The sequence below is a fragment of the Lacerta agilis genome, chromosome 2 (genome assembly GCF_009819535.1).
Source record: "Lacerta agilis isolate rLacAgi1 chromosome 2, rLacAgi1.pri, whole genome shotgun sequence".
Taxonomy (NCBI): domain Eukaryota; kingdom Metazoa; phylum Chordata; class Lepidosauria; order Squamata; family Lacertidae; genus Lacerta; species Lacerta agilis.
In genome coordinates, this window is record NC_046313.1 from 109,426,059 (window position 1) to 109,444,145 (window position 18,087).

At 47.2% G+C, this 18,087-nt stretch overlaps 1 protein-coding gene across 1 annotated transcript in view; it reads left to right on the forward strand.

Moving 5' to 3' along the window:
* LOC117042827 (complement C4-like) overlaps positions 1–18,087 on the forward strand; it is a 74,312-nt gene that overhangs the window by 15,140 nt on the left and 41,085 nt on the right. The window contains exons 10-18 of the mRNA XM_033142484.1: positions 2,053–2,168; positions 3,776–3,946; positions 5,608–5,787; positions 7,728–7,910; positions 9,879–10,028; positions 12,628–12,754; positions 12,868–12,939; positions 14,843–15,037; positions 17,709–17,814. Of these exons, the coding sequence (XP_032998375.1) occupies positions 2,053–2,168; positions 3,776–3,946; positions 5,608–5,787; positions 7,728–7,910; positions 9,879–10,028; positions 12,628–12,754; positions 12,868–12,939; positions 14,843–15,037; positions 17,709–17,814 (1,300 nt within the window). The remainder of the gene's footprint in view (positions 1–2,052; positions 2,169–3,775; positions 3,947–5,607; positions 5,788–7,727; positions 7,911–9,878; positions 10,029–12,627; positions 12,755–12,867; positions 12,940–14,842; positions 15,038–17,708; positions 17,815–18,087) is intronic.

The window sequence follows — 18,087 nt, forward strand, 5'->3', positions numbered from 1 at the left end:
GGGCTTTGATTTTTTCCCAAACGCTATTACTTTAGTTTTTTGGTAATTGATTTTGAGGCATTCTCTTTCGCAATATATAGCAAGCCTCCTTAATGCCCTTTTGAGACCGACTGGTGTTCTGGATAGGATAACCGCATCGTCGGCATATAGAAGGACGGGAATGTGCCGGTTTGCGAGCTTTGGCGGGTGGAAATCCAAATCAGTTAGTGCAGCTACTAGGTTGTTAAGGTAGAAGTTAAAAAGTAGTGGAGCCAAAAGGCACCCTGTGCAAGTAGATAAATAAGTACCACTCCGGCGGGAAGGTAAACGGTGTTTGCGTGCGCTGCTCTGGTTTGCCAGAAGAGGCTTTGTCATGCTGGCCACGTGACCCAGAAGCTGTACACCGGCGCCCTTGGCCAATAAAGTGAGATGAGTGCCGCAACTCCAGAGTCGGACATGACTGGACCTAATGGTCAGGGGTCCCTTTACCTTTACCTATATCTGCGCTTTTGAAAGCAATACAAGAACTGGAACTCTGCCATCCCTCAGCTTTAAACAGGAATTGCGCAGCCATCTGTCAGGGATTCTTTAGCTGTGCTTCCTGAGTTGCAGGGGGTTGGACTAGATGGCTTTTGGGATCCCTTCCCACTCTGCAGTTCTGTTATTCTATTTGCTGTTTGCTGGACTTCGCAGTGCAGCTCTCCAGCCAAAATTCATTCGCTATGGTCAAGGTAAAGGTAAAGGGACCCCTGACCATTAGGTCCAGTAACAGACGACTCTGGGGTTGCGATGCTCATCTCGCTTTATTGGCCGAGGGAGCCGGCATACAACTTCCGGGTCATGTGGCCAGCATGACTAAGCCGCTTCTGGCGAACCAGAGCAGCGCACGGAAACGCCATTTACCTTCCCGCCGGAGTGGTACCTATTTATCTACTTGCACTTCGTGCTTTCAAACTGCTAGTTGGGCAGGAGCTGGGACCAAGCGACGGGAGCTCACCCCGTCGTGGGGATTCGAACCACCAACCTTCTGATCAGCAGGCCCTAGGCTCTATGGTTTAACCCACAGCACCACCCGCATCCCATTCGCTATGGTAAAGTGTGCTTAAAATGCACACAGTATGTTAGCGAAAAATAACAGGAAAAATGCATTATATTACCAGCAATTTGCACTAAAACACTTAAGGATTTTCATGAGGACTAAAAAAAAAAAAATTTCCCCTCCCGCTAGGTTTCCCTGCCCAAGATCTTGCTTTTAAGCTATCCAGCTTGCTTGATGGGGTCCTGGTAAGATTGCATGAGGGCTCCTCTCACGTGACCTTCCCAAGAGGCCGGCAAGCAGGCTGGGTGGCTTGAAAGTGAGATCTCAGGCAGTGGGGGCAGTTTTGGAGGTTGTTTTGTGCAGTTTTGCTTTTACATGCAAACCCCTGGAACATAGCCGCCACGTAAGCTGTTGTGTGACGATTGGTAGATCTACCTCTTTTCAGGCTTAGTGCTGTGGGGGTTGTGTGTGTGTGTGTGTGTGTGTGTGTGTGTGTGTCTTTGCACATCGCTTGGCATGCTCTTTGTTCAAGCATTTTGGACATACGCGATTCCTGGCAGGTGAAGGTAGAAAGTGACTCTAAACATGACTAATTGCCTTCTCCTCCATGAATTTTCCCTCATTTAAAGCCATCCAAGTGATCTCTGCTTCCTATGGTAACAAGTTCTTTTTATCTACTTGTTTTCTAAATACCACATTTTTCCATGTATAAGACGCCCCAATGTATAAGACGCCCCCTACTTTTGGGGACCCCAAATTTAGAAAATGGGCATACGCACTACCCATGTAATAAGACGCCCCCAGATTTTTAACCTTATTTTAAAGTAAAAAAAACAACAACCCTAGTCTTATACACAGAAAAGTAAGGAAATTTTTTAAGTTGAAATACTGTAGCAGCTTGTAAATAGAAACAAACATTGAAAGGTTGAAAGGTTGCCAGCTTTGAAATCCAGTGTGTATGTCTATGAGAATCTTGTAGTGGGGAGGGCTTGTCTGTTTCCTTTACTGACTGTCCTTTTCTCTCATTCCCACAGGCGGAGAGCTGGAGGAGGAAGAACTGGTTTCGGTGAAATTTGTGGCCTCTCCATATTCGGTGGACCTGTCCAAAACCATGCACTATTTTGTGCCTGACGGGTCCTTTGCAGTGGTGGTATGTTGTCTTTTGTCCCCTGTAGTGCATGCACTGTTTCGTTTTGTAGGCAGAGGAATGTCCTGCATCAGACCTAGGTTATATATACAGTGGAACCTCGGAAGCCGAACATCTTTGAACTCAAATGTTTCGGCTCCCAGACGATCAAAACCCGGAAGGGATTGTTCCGGTTTCTGAACGATTTTTGGAAGCCAAAAATCCGGTGCAGCTTCTGATTGGTTGCAGGATGCTCCTTCCACTTTGCAGTTTCAGTCTGAAATCTTAGGCGCAGTACTGTGCCCAGAGCTCAGAAACTGCTTGCGCTAACGAAATGCGCTTGGAACAATGGGAGTTTTGAACACTGATATTGGCTGAATCCCCAATCCCCGCAAAATGCCCCGATTTAGTTTGTGAGTAGCTGAATCTGCAGCACAGCTCTAATAGAAAGTCACCCTCTACAGCCTGTGTTGTTGTTGTTTTGTAGCCAAAGTGGTGAGCATATAAACAGAAAGTTTCTGGTTTGCAGAGCTTAGGATTGGTTTTTAAACCACTGCTTCATCTCCATACCAGGGGCAAATGTGGGAATACACTTCGTGGGTTTCTTTGAACCCGCGATTATTTGTGTTAAGTTAATGTTGATAATATGCACTATTTTATGTATCCTTCCGTGTAGAAGTGAAAGCGAAAGCAGGGCTCAGTAGGCGTCTCGCCACTGAGATCCCTCCGCTTAGGTTTTTTGGTTCCAGAGGTTTGAACTTGTGAATGATCAGTTAATCTGCTTCCCGCCTTTTTTGGGGGCAGCAACAGCATTCCTATTGGTATATTTATCAATCATGACGTTTTAGGCAGATAGTCAGGATTGAACAGTCGTTCAGGTAGTTGGGGTTTTCGGGGAACGGGTTGGTTGGGTTGGTTGGGTTAGAAGCGCGTGCAGGAGGTAGATAGATTAGTATTGCGGAAGAATTGGCGGTAAAGGTTTAGTTAGCGTTAGTTTTAGTATAGATTAGCATTGCAGAAGAATTGGCGGCAAAGGTTTAGTTAGCCTAGAACTTGCGGAAGAATTGGCGGTTCAGGATCAGCTAGCCTAGGTAAATGTTAGAACAGTTTAGGCATAGAGAAAGGTAATAGCCTATACGGGTCAGCCAAAGCCATCAAAAGAAACAGTGGTTGTCTGTCTTTATTTTGTCTTAAAAATAATTTTTGGTAGCTTACTAGCTCTCTTGCTTGGCCGTAGTTTTGGCCACCTTTTATTTGGGTACGTTAATTAAGGGAACAACTTAGGAGGTCGCAAGTGCTTTTAGGTACTTTTACGAGGCACTTTTCTTCGGACTACTCACGCACCCTTCAGATTAAGCCTGGCGGACAACGGCGCAGTGTGAGTTTAAGCTCCGGAATTATCAGCCGTCCCGTTCGCAGGCTTGGTCGGTGCCCATGCAAGGACGCACGTGAGGCGCTGCCCGCAGATCCCCAGCAACTGGTATCCCGTGTGCAGTGGGCCTTGCCCTGCACGCGGGAGGCTCCAGCAAAGAACCCCCACAGGCAAAGAAAAATTGTTGCCTGCTAATTTTCTTTGTGCATTTAAGACGGTAAAAGTACAGAATCGCTCTCTTTTCTCTCTCCTCCTCCAGGCTATTGTTTTGCTCCCAGATGGCAGCCCTGCCTCACAGCTCCCAGTTCACTTCTCCACTCAGATAACAGGGGCCTCGTCCCCTGGCGACACCACACTCAACACTGACGACCGTGGCGTTGTGACATACGAAATCAACCTGGATCGTAGAGCTACAGCAGTCACTTTCATGGTACATGCCAGGGCTTGGGGAACCTTCTCATGGATTTTTTTTTTTGGGGGGGGGGCTCATTACCCTAGTGAAAAGATTCTAGATCAAGGAAAGTAATAGTACCACTATATTCTGCTCTGGTCAGACCTCACCTGGAATACTGTGTCCAGTTCTGGGCACCACAGTTCAATAAGGATACTGACAAGCTGAAAGAAAATAGAAAATTCTTTCCAGTAGCACCTTAGAGACCAACAAACTCAGTTGACCTCTAAGGTGCTACTGGAAAGAATTTTCTATTTTGTTTCGACTATGGCAGACCAGCACGGCTACCCACCTGTAACTGACAAGCTGGAACGTGTCCAGAAGAGGGCAACCAAAATGGTCAAAGGCCTGGAAAAAATGCCTTATGAGGAACGGCTTAGGGAGCTGGGTATGTTTAGCCTGGAGAAGAGAAGGTTAAGGGGTGATATGATAGCCATGTTCAAATATGTAAAAGGATGTCATACAGAGGAGGGCGAAAGGTTGTTTTCTGCTGCTCCAGAGAAGCGGACACGGAGCAATGGATTCAAACTACAAGAAAGAAGATTCCACCTAAACATGGGGAAGAACTTCCTGACAGTAAGAGCTGTTTGACAGTGGAATTTGCTGCCAAGGAGTGTGGTGGAGTCTCCTTCTTTGGAGGTCTTTAAGCAGAGGCTTGACAGCCATCTGTCAGGAATGCTTTGATGGTGTTTCCTGCTTGGCAGGGGGTTGGACTGGATGGCCCTTGTGGTCTCTTCCAACTCTATGATTCTATGATTCCAGGGACCAGATTCGGTAGTGGGAGCAGGTAGATCTAAAAATGAGTGAGGCTACACACACACACACACACAGAGAGAGAGGGGGGGGGGAAGAGGGAGAGAGAGAGAGAGAGAGAGAGAGAGAGAGAGAGAGAGATGGAAACAGAGGCAAAGGGAAAGAACTTCCACATAAGAGGCTCCAAGTATGATTGGGAGACGAGATTGGCTCCATACCTGCTATTTAGAAATTAAGTCATACAGCACCTCTTAACGTTTTTGAATTTGTGTATTGATTCCACCTAGAGACGTCCCTTCCCACAAAGCTAAACAAACACACATAAACTGGACACTTGCTTCCAGTTGCATTCAGTTTTCTTCCTCTCAAAAATCAGTGTAACTTCTCATTATTCAAAACACCTTTTCCTCTGAATTCCAGCCATCAGGCCAAACAACAACAACAACAACAACAACAACAACAACAACAACAATACAGCGGTACTTTGGTTCTCGAACTTAATCCATTCCAGGACTCCCAAAACCACCCGAAAACCAAAGCGCCACTTCCAATTGGCTGCAGGAGCTTCCTGCACTCAATCGGAAGCTGCGTCGGACATTCGGCTTCTGAAAAATGTTTGCAAACCAGAACACTTACTTCTGGGTTTGTGGCGTTCGGGTGCCGATTTGTTCGACAACTAAGCCTTCCAGGAACCAAGGTACTACTGTAATAATGTTTCATTTGGGCACATCATAGCACGGTGGAACAAATCTGCGATGCATGGCATTGCATGAGAACAGGATGCTAGACTAGATGGATCACTGACCCAGTCCAGCAGGCTTGCCTTGGATTCTTACGTTACCGTTTTGCAAGATCTGACCTGTGTGTCATGTTGTTGTCTCGTATAGATAACCGCTGGGGCAGAGCATCCGGCCAAAGTCAACTTCACTGCTACAGCCATGAGCTCTACGAATGGCCTCTACTTGATCTTACATAGCGAGGGATACCAAACCTTGAAGCCTGGAGGGCTGTTCCAGCTGGGACTCAAATACATTGGACCAGATGTCTCCCCTTCCTTCTACTACATGGTGAGTCCTTGAGCAGGGGAGGTGGAACCCTGCCTTCGGAGCGAGGAAAGATGAGTCAAGGGGTTCAGTTGCTGCCAAGGCTGTTGAGTCTTCTGGTTTTTCACCCCCTTGAGCCATAGCTGTCAAGTTTCAGATTTGAAAATAAGGGATCAGCAGTCTCACCTATCCCGGGGACAGTCACATGTCAGTGGTGGGCGGAGCCAGAAGCAAAAGTGGGCGGAGCAGCAATGTAAACTCCAAGCGGGCTCGGGCTCGGAGCGGAGCAGAGGAGGGCAGCCAGCAAAGAGGAGGGCAGCCATGTGCTCTGCGCAATGGAGCCCTATCGTCTTCTTGTCTGATCCCATCAAAACAGGACAGGAAGCAGCACCTGCTCAAAGGCAGCCAGGCTCCGCCCGCCAGCTAACCCTATTGGCCGGCTGAGGGGCTTGGCGGCAACGGATAGGGGCTGATGCAGGGGGAGGAATACACCCCCCTGTAAGCACGGGAAACGGCTCCCACTTGCTTTGAGGGCTGAGGCTTTTCTCTCCAAGAAGGCGAGGTCTTCCCACCCAGTCCCTGGCCAGCAGGGGAGGAGCTGCTTCCATTAAAAACGGGAAATTTAAGGGAAATAAAAAATAAGGGAGAGCAGCGGGAAACTGCTTGAAATAAGGGAGAATCCCGGGGAAAACGGGATACTTGACAGCACTGCCTTGAGCATGTGATTCATTGTGCAGTCCCAAACACTGGGCATAGCCAAATTGTGCGGGGTGCATATATCCCTGCTGCAGCCCATTAAGCTCCGGGGAGCTTCACTCACTTTCTCCCCTTCCCAGCTGAGAGGGGCATCTGGGAAGGGAGACTGTCAGGAGCATTGAAGGAGGAGGGGGGTACTTTAGAGGCTGATGAGGGCATAGCAATTCCGCCAAGATTGGGAATCTTTGGGTGGCTGGGTAGAAGTTTAAAGCTCCATTCCTCAGCATTCTTGATACAGGCAAAAATCACAGCAATTTTTGCCTGCATTCTGAATGTTGGGGAGTGGCGTGGAATCTGCAGTCTCAGCACCACAGCAGTCCTGACTGAAGCCAAAGCACTGTGTGGAGTGACGGGGGTAGAGAAGTTGAAGTGTGTGTGTGTGTGTGTGTGTGTGTGTGTGTGTGAGAGAGAGAGAGAGAGAGAGAGAGAGAGAGAGAGAGTAAAACATGGGGCAAAGTTTTGAGAGAGAGTAAAACATGGGTCGGCAAACTAAGGCCTGTGGGCCAGTTGCCTTCTCAATTCAGCCTGCAGACGGTCCGGGAATCAGCATGTTTTTACATGGGTAGAATGTGTCCTTTTATTTAAAATGCATCTCTGCATTATTTGTGGGGCATAGGAATTTGTTCATTCCCCCCCTCCCCCAAATATAGTCCAGCCCTGGAGTAGAACATGGGTTGGCAAACTATGGCTCCCGGGCCGCATCCGGCCCAGTTGCCTTCTGGTTCTGCCCCATGGATGGTCCAGGAATCACCGGGCTGTGTCGTTCCCCCCTCCCCACACTACAGTGGCGCCTTCTCCCTCCCTCCTCCTGGCCACTTCTCCCACCACCGCCAGCCCCTGCCGCTTGCAAGACACAGGTAAGCAACCACCGGGGCTCGTCCATTCGTTCATTTTTTTCTTCAAAATACAGTCCGGGCCCCCCACAAGGTCTGAGGGACAGTGGACCAGCCCCCTGCTGAAAAAGTTTGCTGGCCCCTGGAGTAGAAGGAAGGTTTTTCGATGTGTCCTTGTGTTTGTGTGTATATGCGTGTGCATGAACATGAGTATATTAGGGTTGCTGACCATTGCTAGGCACCCCCTAATTAGGAAAACAGGAGACCTGTGTGTAAGTCCCTTTGTACACAAGGGGTTCAAATTCCACTCACCACTTGCACTCTGCAGCGGTCCACTCCCAGTGGGACTGTACTAAATGCAAATTCTGTATGCAGGTTTTGAACAAAGGGGACATTGTCCTTGTAGACAGCAAGCCCCACGGTTCATATGTCAAGGTCTCCGTCCCCGTCACAGCAAACCTAATGCCGTCATTTCGCTTTGTGGCCTTCTTCCGCCTTGGAGATGAAGTTGTGGCGAACTCGGTGTGGGTGGATGTTGTTGACAGCTGTGAGGGGAAGGTGAGTAGTCACATTTGGAAACAGCTTGTTGTCATGAAAACATCCCTGCCATTCCCCGCAGGTGCTTCTTAGATAATAGCAGCCTTGCGTTCGACGTTGCTTGGGAATTCTAATAAACAACAACAAAAACCAGTGCAGTTTTGAAAGGCACAGTCCTCCATCTTGATTCAAAATGGTGCCCAGTTGTATCCAACATAAATTAAAACTTGTTCCTTGATCTCGGGAATCATCAGGCGAAATATCTCAAAAGATGTCCAAATGCAGGATGAGCAAACAAAATATATAGACATCCTGAGTAGGCCTAGTGCTGTTTTTCTAGAAAAAAGAGGTGCCGGAACTCACCAGAACTCACCCTTGTTTTCTTAGAATGGCAATGGCGCCCGCCTGAGAGGTGCTGAAACTGAGTTCTGGCTGGAACTGCAGGAAGGGAGCGGTGATGGTACTGCTCTTGCTAGGGTCAGTTGCTGGATTAACCATTGGCTAAGAAGGCTGTAACCTCAGCCGCTCGTATTTTTTCCGGCCTTCAGTTTCCCTTCTAAGCCATGATGCTTGCTGGGTGACCTTAGGGTCAGCCATGACTCTGGGGGTCCCTTCGAATTGTACACTTCTGAGTGATTCTGTGAAGCCTTACCTTTCTTACAGGGTGGTAGTGAGGGGCCGGGAGCCCATGTATATATAGGCCCTCTTGGGGTCCCTTGAAGTGATGGAGTCAATGTGGTGCAGAGATCATGTTTGATGTCCCACCCACCCCTTTGGATTCAAATGCATTTCTTAATTCTACATAATGCGTTTGATGGGTTGTGTCCAACATCATGTGAGCAGACTTCTCCTCATACCACGTGACTTCCTTTCCTCCCCTTGTATTCCCTCCCCCTAACCCTCAGTAGCAGATTTGAGTGGGTGGGTGGGGGGTTGTAGCATCATTTTGTGGGCACTAGTCCCTACAACTCAAGCATCGTCGTTCATTTGGTCCAGCGCGTTATATAGGCTCTTGAGGAGGTGAACTCAGGGAAAGGACAAAACTAACCTGAAGGGTGATAGTTTGTGTCTTGGAGTTCCCTCAGGAGGGGCTAGCGGGCGGAAACCCTGGTATTGCCACAGAGTTGCTAAGAGGGCTTAGCTAACTGATATAGTGAGGGGATCTAATAAAGAGAGACCCCGAACTGTAGGCAAAGGAGAGGTTAACCCCTGAAGCCCAGAGCAGAGGATAAAACTGGCCACGGCCGCTGGACAGGAAAACTCCCGTTACTAAGAAATTCCCAGATTATTAATCAAAGGGAAGTGAAATAACAGACTGACCTCAGAGGGACAGGTGGGGTGCATTGTAATTTGACCCAGAACACCTGATTAAAAATTCACTTAGTAACGAGGGGAGAATCTGAAGTGGAGGTTCGTCGCATTAATTGGATACAACTCAATGGAGCATTATTTGTTTGTTTTTCCAATATGTAGTATGTGATATTTAGGCTCAGTAAGCCTTAGCACAGTGTTTTTCAACCACTGTTCCGCGGCACACTAGTGTGCCACGAGATGTTGCCTGGTGTGCCGTGGGAAAAATTGAAAAATTACTTTATATATAGTCAATATAGGCACAGAGTTAAATTTTTTAACATTTTCTAATGGTGGTGTGCCTCGTGATTTTTTTCATGAAACAAGTGTGCCGTTGCCCAAAAAAGGTTGAAAAACACTGCCTTAGCATACTGGACCTGACTCTCCTCGAGCTATAGATTTCCCTGGGAAGAGGGATTTATTGTTCAACCACTCCCAAATGTGTAGCTCTGTGAAGGGGAACAGGGCTCTCCTAACAGCTCTCAGCACCTTCAACAAACCGCAGTTCCCGGGATTCTTTGGGGGGAAGCCATGGCTCTGTAAAGTGAGATAATACTACTTCAAAGTCATAGTGCAGGCGGGGTCTTCGTGTGGGGTGTTGCTTCAAGCCATCTCTAACAACGCCCGTTCAATCTTCAGCTGGAACTTCGTGTCACAGGAAATCGGCTGAAACCCCAGGAACCCTTGACCCTCACCATAAACACGGATGCGAAATCCCAAGTGTCTCTCTCTGCTACTGATAGTGCTGTTTATGCCCTCAACCAGAAGAATCGCCTCACACAGGCCAAGGTACCTCCACCCCTTTTCCCTCTCTGTCCTCTCCCTTCTCCCTTCTCTTTTTCTCTCCAGAGACCTCAGAACAAACCTTTCCAACCTCTCGGCTGCCAATGCCGAGGACTTCTGCTACCATCCTAATATTGTGGAAGGGTCCCCAGATTGATCTTCTAAGCTCATTCCTTTCCCCCCTCTCCAAAACAGGGAGCCATATAACCTGTGCTGTCATTACTGGATGTGGTCCTCGTGCTCATTTGTCCAAAACACCCATCCCTTGTCCTTTAGGTCCCATAATGAGAGCCAGTGTGGGAGAGCCAGTGTAGTATAGTGGTTAAGAGTGGTAGACTCGTAATCTGGTGAACCGGGTTCACGTCTCCTCTCCTCCACATGCAGCTGCTGGGTGACCTTGGGCTAGTCACACTTCTCTGAAGTCTCTCAGCCCCGCTCACCTCACAGAGTGTTTGTTGTGGGGGAGGAAGGGAAAGGAGAATGTGAGCCGCTTTGAGACTCCTTCGGGTAGTGATAAAGCGGGATATCAAATCCAAACTCTTCTTCTTCTCTTCATAATGAGAGGCCTGGCAGCCACCATCTCCCCAACCGCCTCCAGCAGAGTGTCATGGAAGAACGCCAGGTCTGGTGCATTATGGCGGGTGCAAAATTTGGACAGGCTGCTGACACAGAGGCTGCTGCAACTGGCAACACAGCAGAAAAGATTCTTTTAAATAAATAAATAAATAAATAAATAAAGACCAATACAACTACACACACACACACTGTTCTACTGCCACCGCTGTAGTGAGTCCCACCTCCAAACAACTGTTGAGAGAATTGCTTCTCTCCCAGGCGAAATTCAGTGAAATGATCCCAATGGGAAGAGGCCGTTTGCTCACATATCTAACGCACAACTGTATTGATTTGGAATTGTAATTCACATTTCTCAATTACTCTTTTTTTTAAATTAATTTTTTTGATGAATTTTGTGCAAATACAAACAAGACTCGACGTAACAAACAAATCTACAGAAAACAAAGAAACAAAGCAAAAAACAAAAACAACAAGAGGAAAAACAAAATCATGAACAAAAATGAAGTGGAATTAACCACACAATACTATCCCAAAACATCAATTCTCAGACAAAATACTTCCCCTTTTGAAATAGATCTGTTTGGTTATTCTGTTTATTTTCGACTTCCATCTACCTCACCACGATTCATTCTATCTATCTGAAACGGTTTCCCCTGTATTTCAATTCATGTCCTCATCATGGTATAAGGAAACATTTTTTTTTTCTGTTTATGGATTTATTCTAGGCACAACCAAATTTTGCTTGTTGAACCTTGTCTCATTAGATAAGTGTTAAAGCATTCCCACTCCTTTTGGACTACATCGATTGGTTTTATTCCTTAATGATTTGGTCATTTTTGCAAGTTCCAAGGACTCTTTTGGAAAATGTCTCTGTAACTTATAGCTATGCTGCCCACCCACCTCTGTTCCTTTTGGAAAGCTTTGTGTTGATAACAGCCTGATCTGTTTGACAAATCACTATGCTGAGTGGGGTGTGTGCGTTTGGGCCAACAGGCTGGACTGTTGTCTCTGCTACCCCCTTGTGAGCAAGTTTTGCCAGGCGGGCAGGACTGCACACCTGTCAGTCATCTGACATCATAATAACACCAATAGAAAAAAGACAGTCATGGGAATAAGAAATAAAAAATTCCTTCCAGTAGCACCTTAGAGACCTAAGGTGCTACTGGAAGGAATTTTTTATTTTTTATTTTGTACTAACTACGGCAGACCAACACGGCTACCTACCTGCAATGGGAATAAGAATCTGCACAAAACAAGGTACTGTGAAAATCCCTGAAACAAGGGGTAATGGACTTTAATAATTATGTAAAAAGTAATGATAAACGCATGAAGTGAATACAGGAAAAAAGTAAACAAGACCTTAACGGGATGCCGGCTACAATACCTTGTTTGACTGAACTATTCAGTTTCCTCAGAAGGAAATAAGATATTTAAACGCAAAGAGTAGCAATAATATAGGGTTGAAAACACGACTGTAAAAGTTCTAATACTGCGTTTACAAAGAAGGTCAGAAAACCTAACAGGTTGAGGCCTCCAGAGTATAGATTCTAATACTGTATTTACAAAAAAAAGGTTGGAAAACCTAGATTGCACAAACTCAAAACGAGCTATGTAAATTTTAAAACAGAGCCCGACTTAAAGGAAGCGAAGAGCAGTAATACAGGGTTGGAAACTTGACTGAAAAAGTTCCAATACTGCATTTACAAAGAAGGTTTGAAAACCTAAATGGCAAGTTTTAAACAAAGCTTCAAACAACGCCCAACTTAAAGGAAGCAAAATGCAGTAATAATAGGTTGAGGACTCAACTGAAAACTTCTAACACTGTCTTTACCAAAGGGGTTTGAAAACCTAGAAGGCACAGATTCAAAAAAAATTCAAACTAAACTATTTTAAATCATGAACGAACTCCGGAAAAGGGCAGAATCGCTCCCATGGTCTGTATGTTACTGCTGGTGTTAAAGACTGCTCATATCTACCTACCCTCTGACAATCTCCCCCCCCCTCCTCCCACTTCTTCTTCTTCTTCCAGGTTTTCCAGGCCATGGGAAGTTACGACCTGGGCTGCTCTCCCGGCAGTGGGAAAGATTCCCTCAGCGTTTTTGCCGATGCCGGACTCTCCATTCGTACGGATAAGTTGACAAGTCCCCTCCGGAAAGGTGCGCCTTACACCAGAGAGTAAGAAAAGCATTCGGAGTTTGGGCCATTGCTGGCCGCCATTAGCATCCTCTTTGCAAAACTCTGCTTTTCCCACTCCCCCCCCCTCCTACAGCGCATGGATGCAGCGTGGACGTTTCCCGGAAGAAGCGCTCATTGAATCTTCAAACTGAGCTGCAGAAGAAGCGTAAGTTACATTAGGGAAAATGAGAGAGAGAGAGTCCCAAGGGGGGGGGGGAATCAGCGTGGGGCCCCAGAATTCAACAGAAGCAGACGGGCCTATCACCAGCGAGTGGCAGCCTTGAGGAACTTGGCCGTCAGCACCACATGCGGACACCTGATGCTGGGTGGCTGGAGCGACCATTTTAACAAGGGCCCTGTTTGGGGATGACAACACTTAGGCAGGGTATGGTCAGAAACCCCAGCGTGTGAAGAGTTAAGGTTCCGTCTGTTTGAGGGGCAGTTCGCTCGCAGGAGGCGGGACTTTTCGCCCTTTAAAAGGAGGGAGCGGCAGTTGGTCAGGAGGGAGAAAGAGGGAGTGAGTGGCGACTGAGAGGAGTGAGGGTTAGAGACCAGGATAGTGGTGGGTAGGTTAGGCTAGGTCTAAGGTTTAATATGTTATACTGTTACAGGTGGGTAGCCGTGTTGGTCTGCCATAGTCGAAACAAAATAGGAAATTCTTTCCAGTAGCACCTTAGAGACCAACTGAGTTTGTTCTTGGTATGAGCTTTCGTGTGCATGCTTCATGTATCTGAAGAAGTGTGCATGCACACGAAAGCTCATACCAAGAACAAACTCAGTTGGTCTCTAAGGTGCTACTGGAAAGAATTTCCTATTTTGTTTCGACTATGTTATACTGATTAGAAAACCTGTTATGCAACTACGTTTAAACATTTGATTCTCTGAAACCGTTATGCTCTATAAAGAAAAATAAAGACTAGTTTTGTTGCCATAAGTCAGTCGTAGTCAATTTTGGGGTCCAGCGGGTTATAAACTGCTCATGAAGAGGTGAACCCAGGGAAGAGTCCAAACTATCCTGCGGGTGTTAGTTTGTGTCTTAGGGGTTTCACTCAGGAGGGGCCAGCGGGCTGAAACATTGTGTATGCCATTGAGTTGCTAAAAGGGTTTAGCAGACTGCTACAGTGAGGGATCTCTAGAGAGAGAGACCCTGTGGCTGTAGGCAATAAGGTGTTTAACCCCTGAAGCCCAGAGCAAGGATTATAAACGGCCGCGGCAGCTGGACAAAGACACTCCGGTTACTAAGATACCCCCGTTTTGTATCTACCAGGGAGTTTACTTCATTGACGTACCTCCGAGGGACAGGTGTGTGTGGGGGGGGGGCTAATTAGTCTGACCCGGAACACCTGAGCAATAAAAAAATAAAAATAAATAAACTTAGTAACAGGGGAGGGGAGTGTGGCAGGGAGGTTCGTTGCAACAACACTGTTTAAATTTCCCACAATGCCCCAGAAATGCCTTCCCAACCTTGTGGCCTCCAGATGTTGTGGGGCAAAACTCCCACCAAGGCCCCCCCCCATATATATTGGCTCCCAGTATGTTTCCGAGCACAATTCAAAGTGTTGGTGCTGACCTTTAAAGCCCTAAACGGCCCTGGCCCAGTATACCTGAAGGAGCATCTCCACCCCCATCGTTCAGGCCAGACATTGAGGTCCAGCTCCGAGGGCCTTCTGGCGGTTCCCTCCCTGCAAGAAGTGAGGTTACAGGGAACCAGGCAGAGGGCCTTCTCGCTAGTGGTACCCGCCCTGTAGAATGCCCTCCCATCTGACGTCAAGGAAATAGACAACTATCTGACTTTTAGAAGACACCTGAAGGAAAGTTTTAAATGTCTGATGTTGGAAGCTGCCCAGAGTGGCTGGGGAGGCCCGGCCAGATGGGCGGGGCATACACACACACACACACACACACACGGTGGTATGATATATGTACAGTACAGATGGGGAGAGTGAATGCTTTACTTGAGATGACCCTCGGGAACCCCTTCCAACTCTACGATGATGTGTGATTTCTTCCCGTCCATTCACATCTTGTCCACTCACCTTATTGTCCCTTTCACCCCATCCCACCTGCAGTCTCCACTTACCAGACTGACCCCAGTTTGCAGAAATGCTGCCAGGATGGCATGGTGGTAATCCCCATGCGCTCCTCGTGTGAGCAGCGGGCCATGCGGATCCGGGGAGAGTGTGCCGTCGTCTTCCTTGACTGCTGCAAACATGCTGCCGCCCTCCGGCGCAAATCCAGAGGAGGATCTCAGGGGCTTGCGCGGAGTGAGTAGAGCGATCCCGGTACTAGCTTCTCATCCCTGACATAAATCACATATTTTATTTTTCGACTGTACAGCTGTTTACTTACTTATTTATTTTTATATAAAGAATTTATAGACCACTATCTCTTAAGAAATATATAAAAAAAAAAATCAACAGCCCTATAAAACCATACAACAATAATGTCAGGCTTCAGGAAATCCAATCCCCCTCCCTCATGGCAGGCTGCCAGTAAAAGAAAGACATGGAGCTCTTACCAAGGTATTCAATATTCAAAGAGAGAGATGTAGAAATGCCGTCTCTTGGATAATGGCGTTGCTCCGAGTAATCTCCCCTCTTCCTTTCTCAGTCATCAGCACCCCCACTTCCCTTACGGTGTCTGCTTAGGGACAATTGCCTCTGGGCTCTCTGCTCTCCTACTTTCATTGTTCTGGGAGAAGGGGTGTCTGGAATGCTCTCTAGTGACAACGTGTCAGCCAGCTGTCCCCATTATCTCTCAGCTTTGCCCCTCTTCTCTCTCTGAGCTGTGACCCTCTGCAGACCACCATTGGAAATCTATACTGTCCTCCTCTTCTTGGGAAGGTTCAGGAGAAGGAGGAGGCGGTCTCCACCATTCCTCCTCAGTCCAGTCCCTGACAAACAATATGCTGTATAACAATAATAATAAAAAAGTTAATTTGAACCCTGGTCTGCCAGGTCATAGTCTGAAATGCTAACCACTACACGACTTCCTATAATATATCACTCGCCAAGTGGACCAAACTAGCCACAGCAGAGGAGGAATGATCTCTGGGAGGAGAGCAGAGAGAAGAAATGCCATGGTGCATTTGTAACAGCAGAACCGGGCGCCTTTGTCTGCCCCAGCTGCAACAAAATATGTTTCTCCTGCATCTGTCTCTACAGCGACAGCAGGTGCTGGAACTCTCCAATGGTTTGACCCCCGAAGGAGTTCTCCTCCCTTGTCTCCCGAGACAGACATATGCCAACAGACTCATCCATTGAAATGTCAACAATAGAAGCTACTGCAACTAATAGAACAGTTTTCAGACATATAAAAAACACCATTTCTAATCTAATAACACATACAGATTAGGTTAAATGCTTCCACTTATGTTTTGGTGTCGTGGTCAGAGTGTCAGGCTAGGACCTGGGAGACCAGGGTTCGAATCCCCACTTGGCCAAGGAGCTCGCTGGGTGACCTTGAGTCTGTCACTCATTCGCAGCCTGACCTACTTCACAGGGTTGTTGTGGGGATAAAATGAAGAGGGGAAGAACCCTGTAAGCCACATTGAGCTCCTTGAAAGATAAAGGTGGGTTATAAATGCAACAGATAAAGAAATTAATAAAATGGGGGGGGGGAGTATTTACAGGGATATTCCATTCCACCTTAAGGGCAGATGTGAGACTGTTGCATGTCACATGTCTGCGTAACATCCCAGCACTGCTGGGAATTTCTGTTTTGTGTATAGCTTTTGCTTTTTGCTTTGGACATAAAGGAGATCAGACATGTTTTCTCTTTGTCCTGATGTATGTAGAATAAAATGCTTGTTATGCAATGGACTCTGCAGATTGCATGCCTAGTCTTTTGAAGCCTAGGTCACAGAAATTGGCTGCTCCAGGGATCAGACATCGCCCGGCAGTTTGGCCGGTAGGGCGTGATGCAGCGTGATACACTTGGGCAAAAAAAAAAAAAAAGGCACAAATACGGGATGGGTGACACCTGGCTTGAGAGCAGTACATGTGAAAAGGATCTAGGAGTCTTGGTAGACCATAAACTTGACATGAGTCAACAGTGTGATGCAGCAGCTAAAAAAGCCAATGCAATTCTGGGCTGCATCAATAGGAGTATAGCATCTAGATCAAGGGAAGTAATAGTACCACTGTATTCCGCTCTGGGCAGACCTTACCTGGAATACTGTGTCCAGTTTTGGTCACCACAGTTCAAGAAGGATACTGACAAGCTGGAACGTGTCCAGAAGAGGGCAACCAAAATGGTCAAAGGCCTGGAAACGATGCCTTATGAGGAACGGCTTAGGGAGCTGGGTATGTTTAGCCTGGAGAAGAGAAGTTAAGGGGTGATATGATAGCCATGTTCAAATATATAAAAGGATGTCGTATAGAGGAGGGAGAAAGGTTGTTTTCTGCTGCTCCAGAGAAGCGGACACGGGGCAATGGATTCAAACTACAAGAAAGAAGATTCCACCTAAACATTAGGAAGAACTTCCTGACAGTAAGAGCTTTTTGACAGTGGAATTTGGTGCCAAGGCGTGTGGTGGAGTCTCCTCCTTTGGAGACCTTTAAGCGGAGGCTTGACAGCCATCTGTCAGGAATGCTTTGATGGTGTTTCCTGCTTGGCAGGGGGTTGGACTGGATGGCCCTTGTGGTCTCTTCCAACTCTATGATTCTATGGGGGCCTGCCAGATGCCCCTGTTTCCCTGGGAAAGTGCCAACATTTAATAGGTGCTGGAAAACCAATAGTGGAGGCTCCTTTCTGATACGCAGCAGAAAGGAGTTCCAAAATGGCAGTGTTGCCACACTAAATGCCTGATCTGCATGGAGGCCCACTTGAAAGAGTTCAGTAAAAGACGCCATGATCTGTCAAGGGGGGGGGGGAGCGGTGGGGGGAGCAACATCTTTGTCAGCATCGACCTGGGATGTATTCATTCCCTAACAGCTCAATTTGAAAAGGACATGGAGGATTTTGAAGGATCTATTCGAATCCGAACTGCCTTCAAGGAGAGCTGGCTCTGGACATCGGCCCAAGTTGATGGGACCTACACGTGAGTAGCCTGGAAGCTCTTCCCTGCGCTGCCTCCGTTCTGCAGAGTGGCACGTGGTGGGCCGGATTATATTTTGAAGGGGGGAAAAAATGAACAAATTCCTACAAATTCCCCACAAATAATGCAGAGATGCATTTTAAATAAAAGCACACATTATATTCATGTAAAAACACGCTGATTCCCGGACTGTCTGCAGGCCGTATTGAGAAGGCAGTTGGGCCGCATCCGGTCCCCGGGCCTTAGGTTGCCTACCCCTGGCTTTGACAGAGCAGT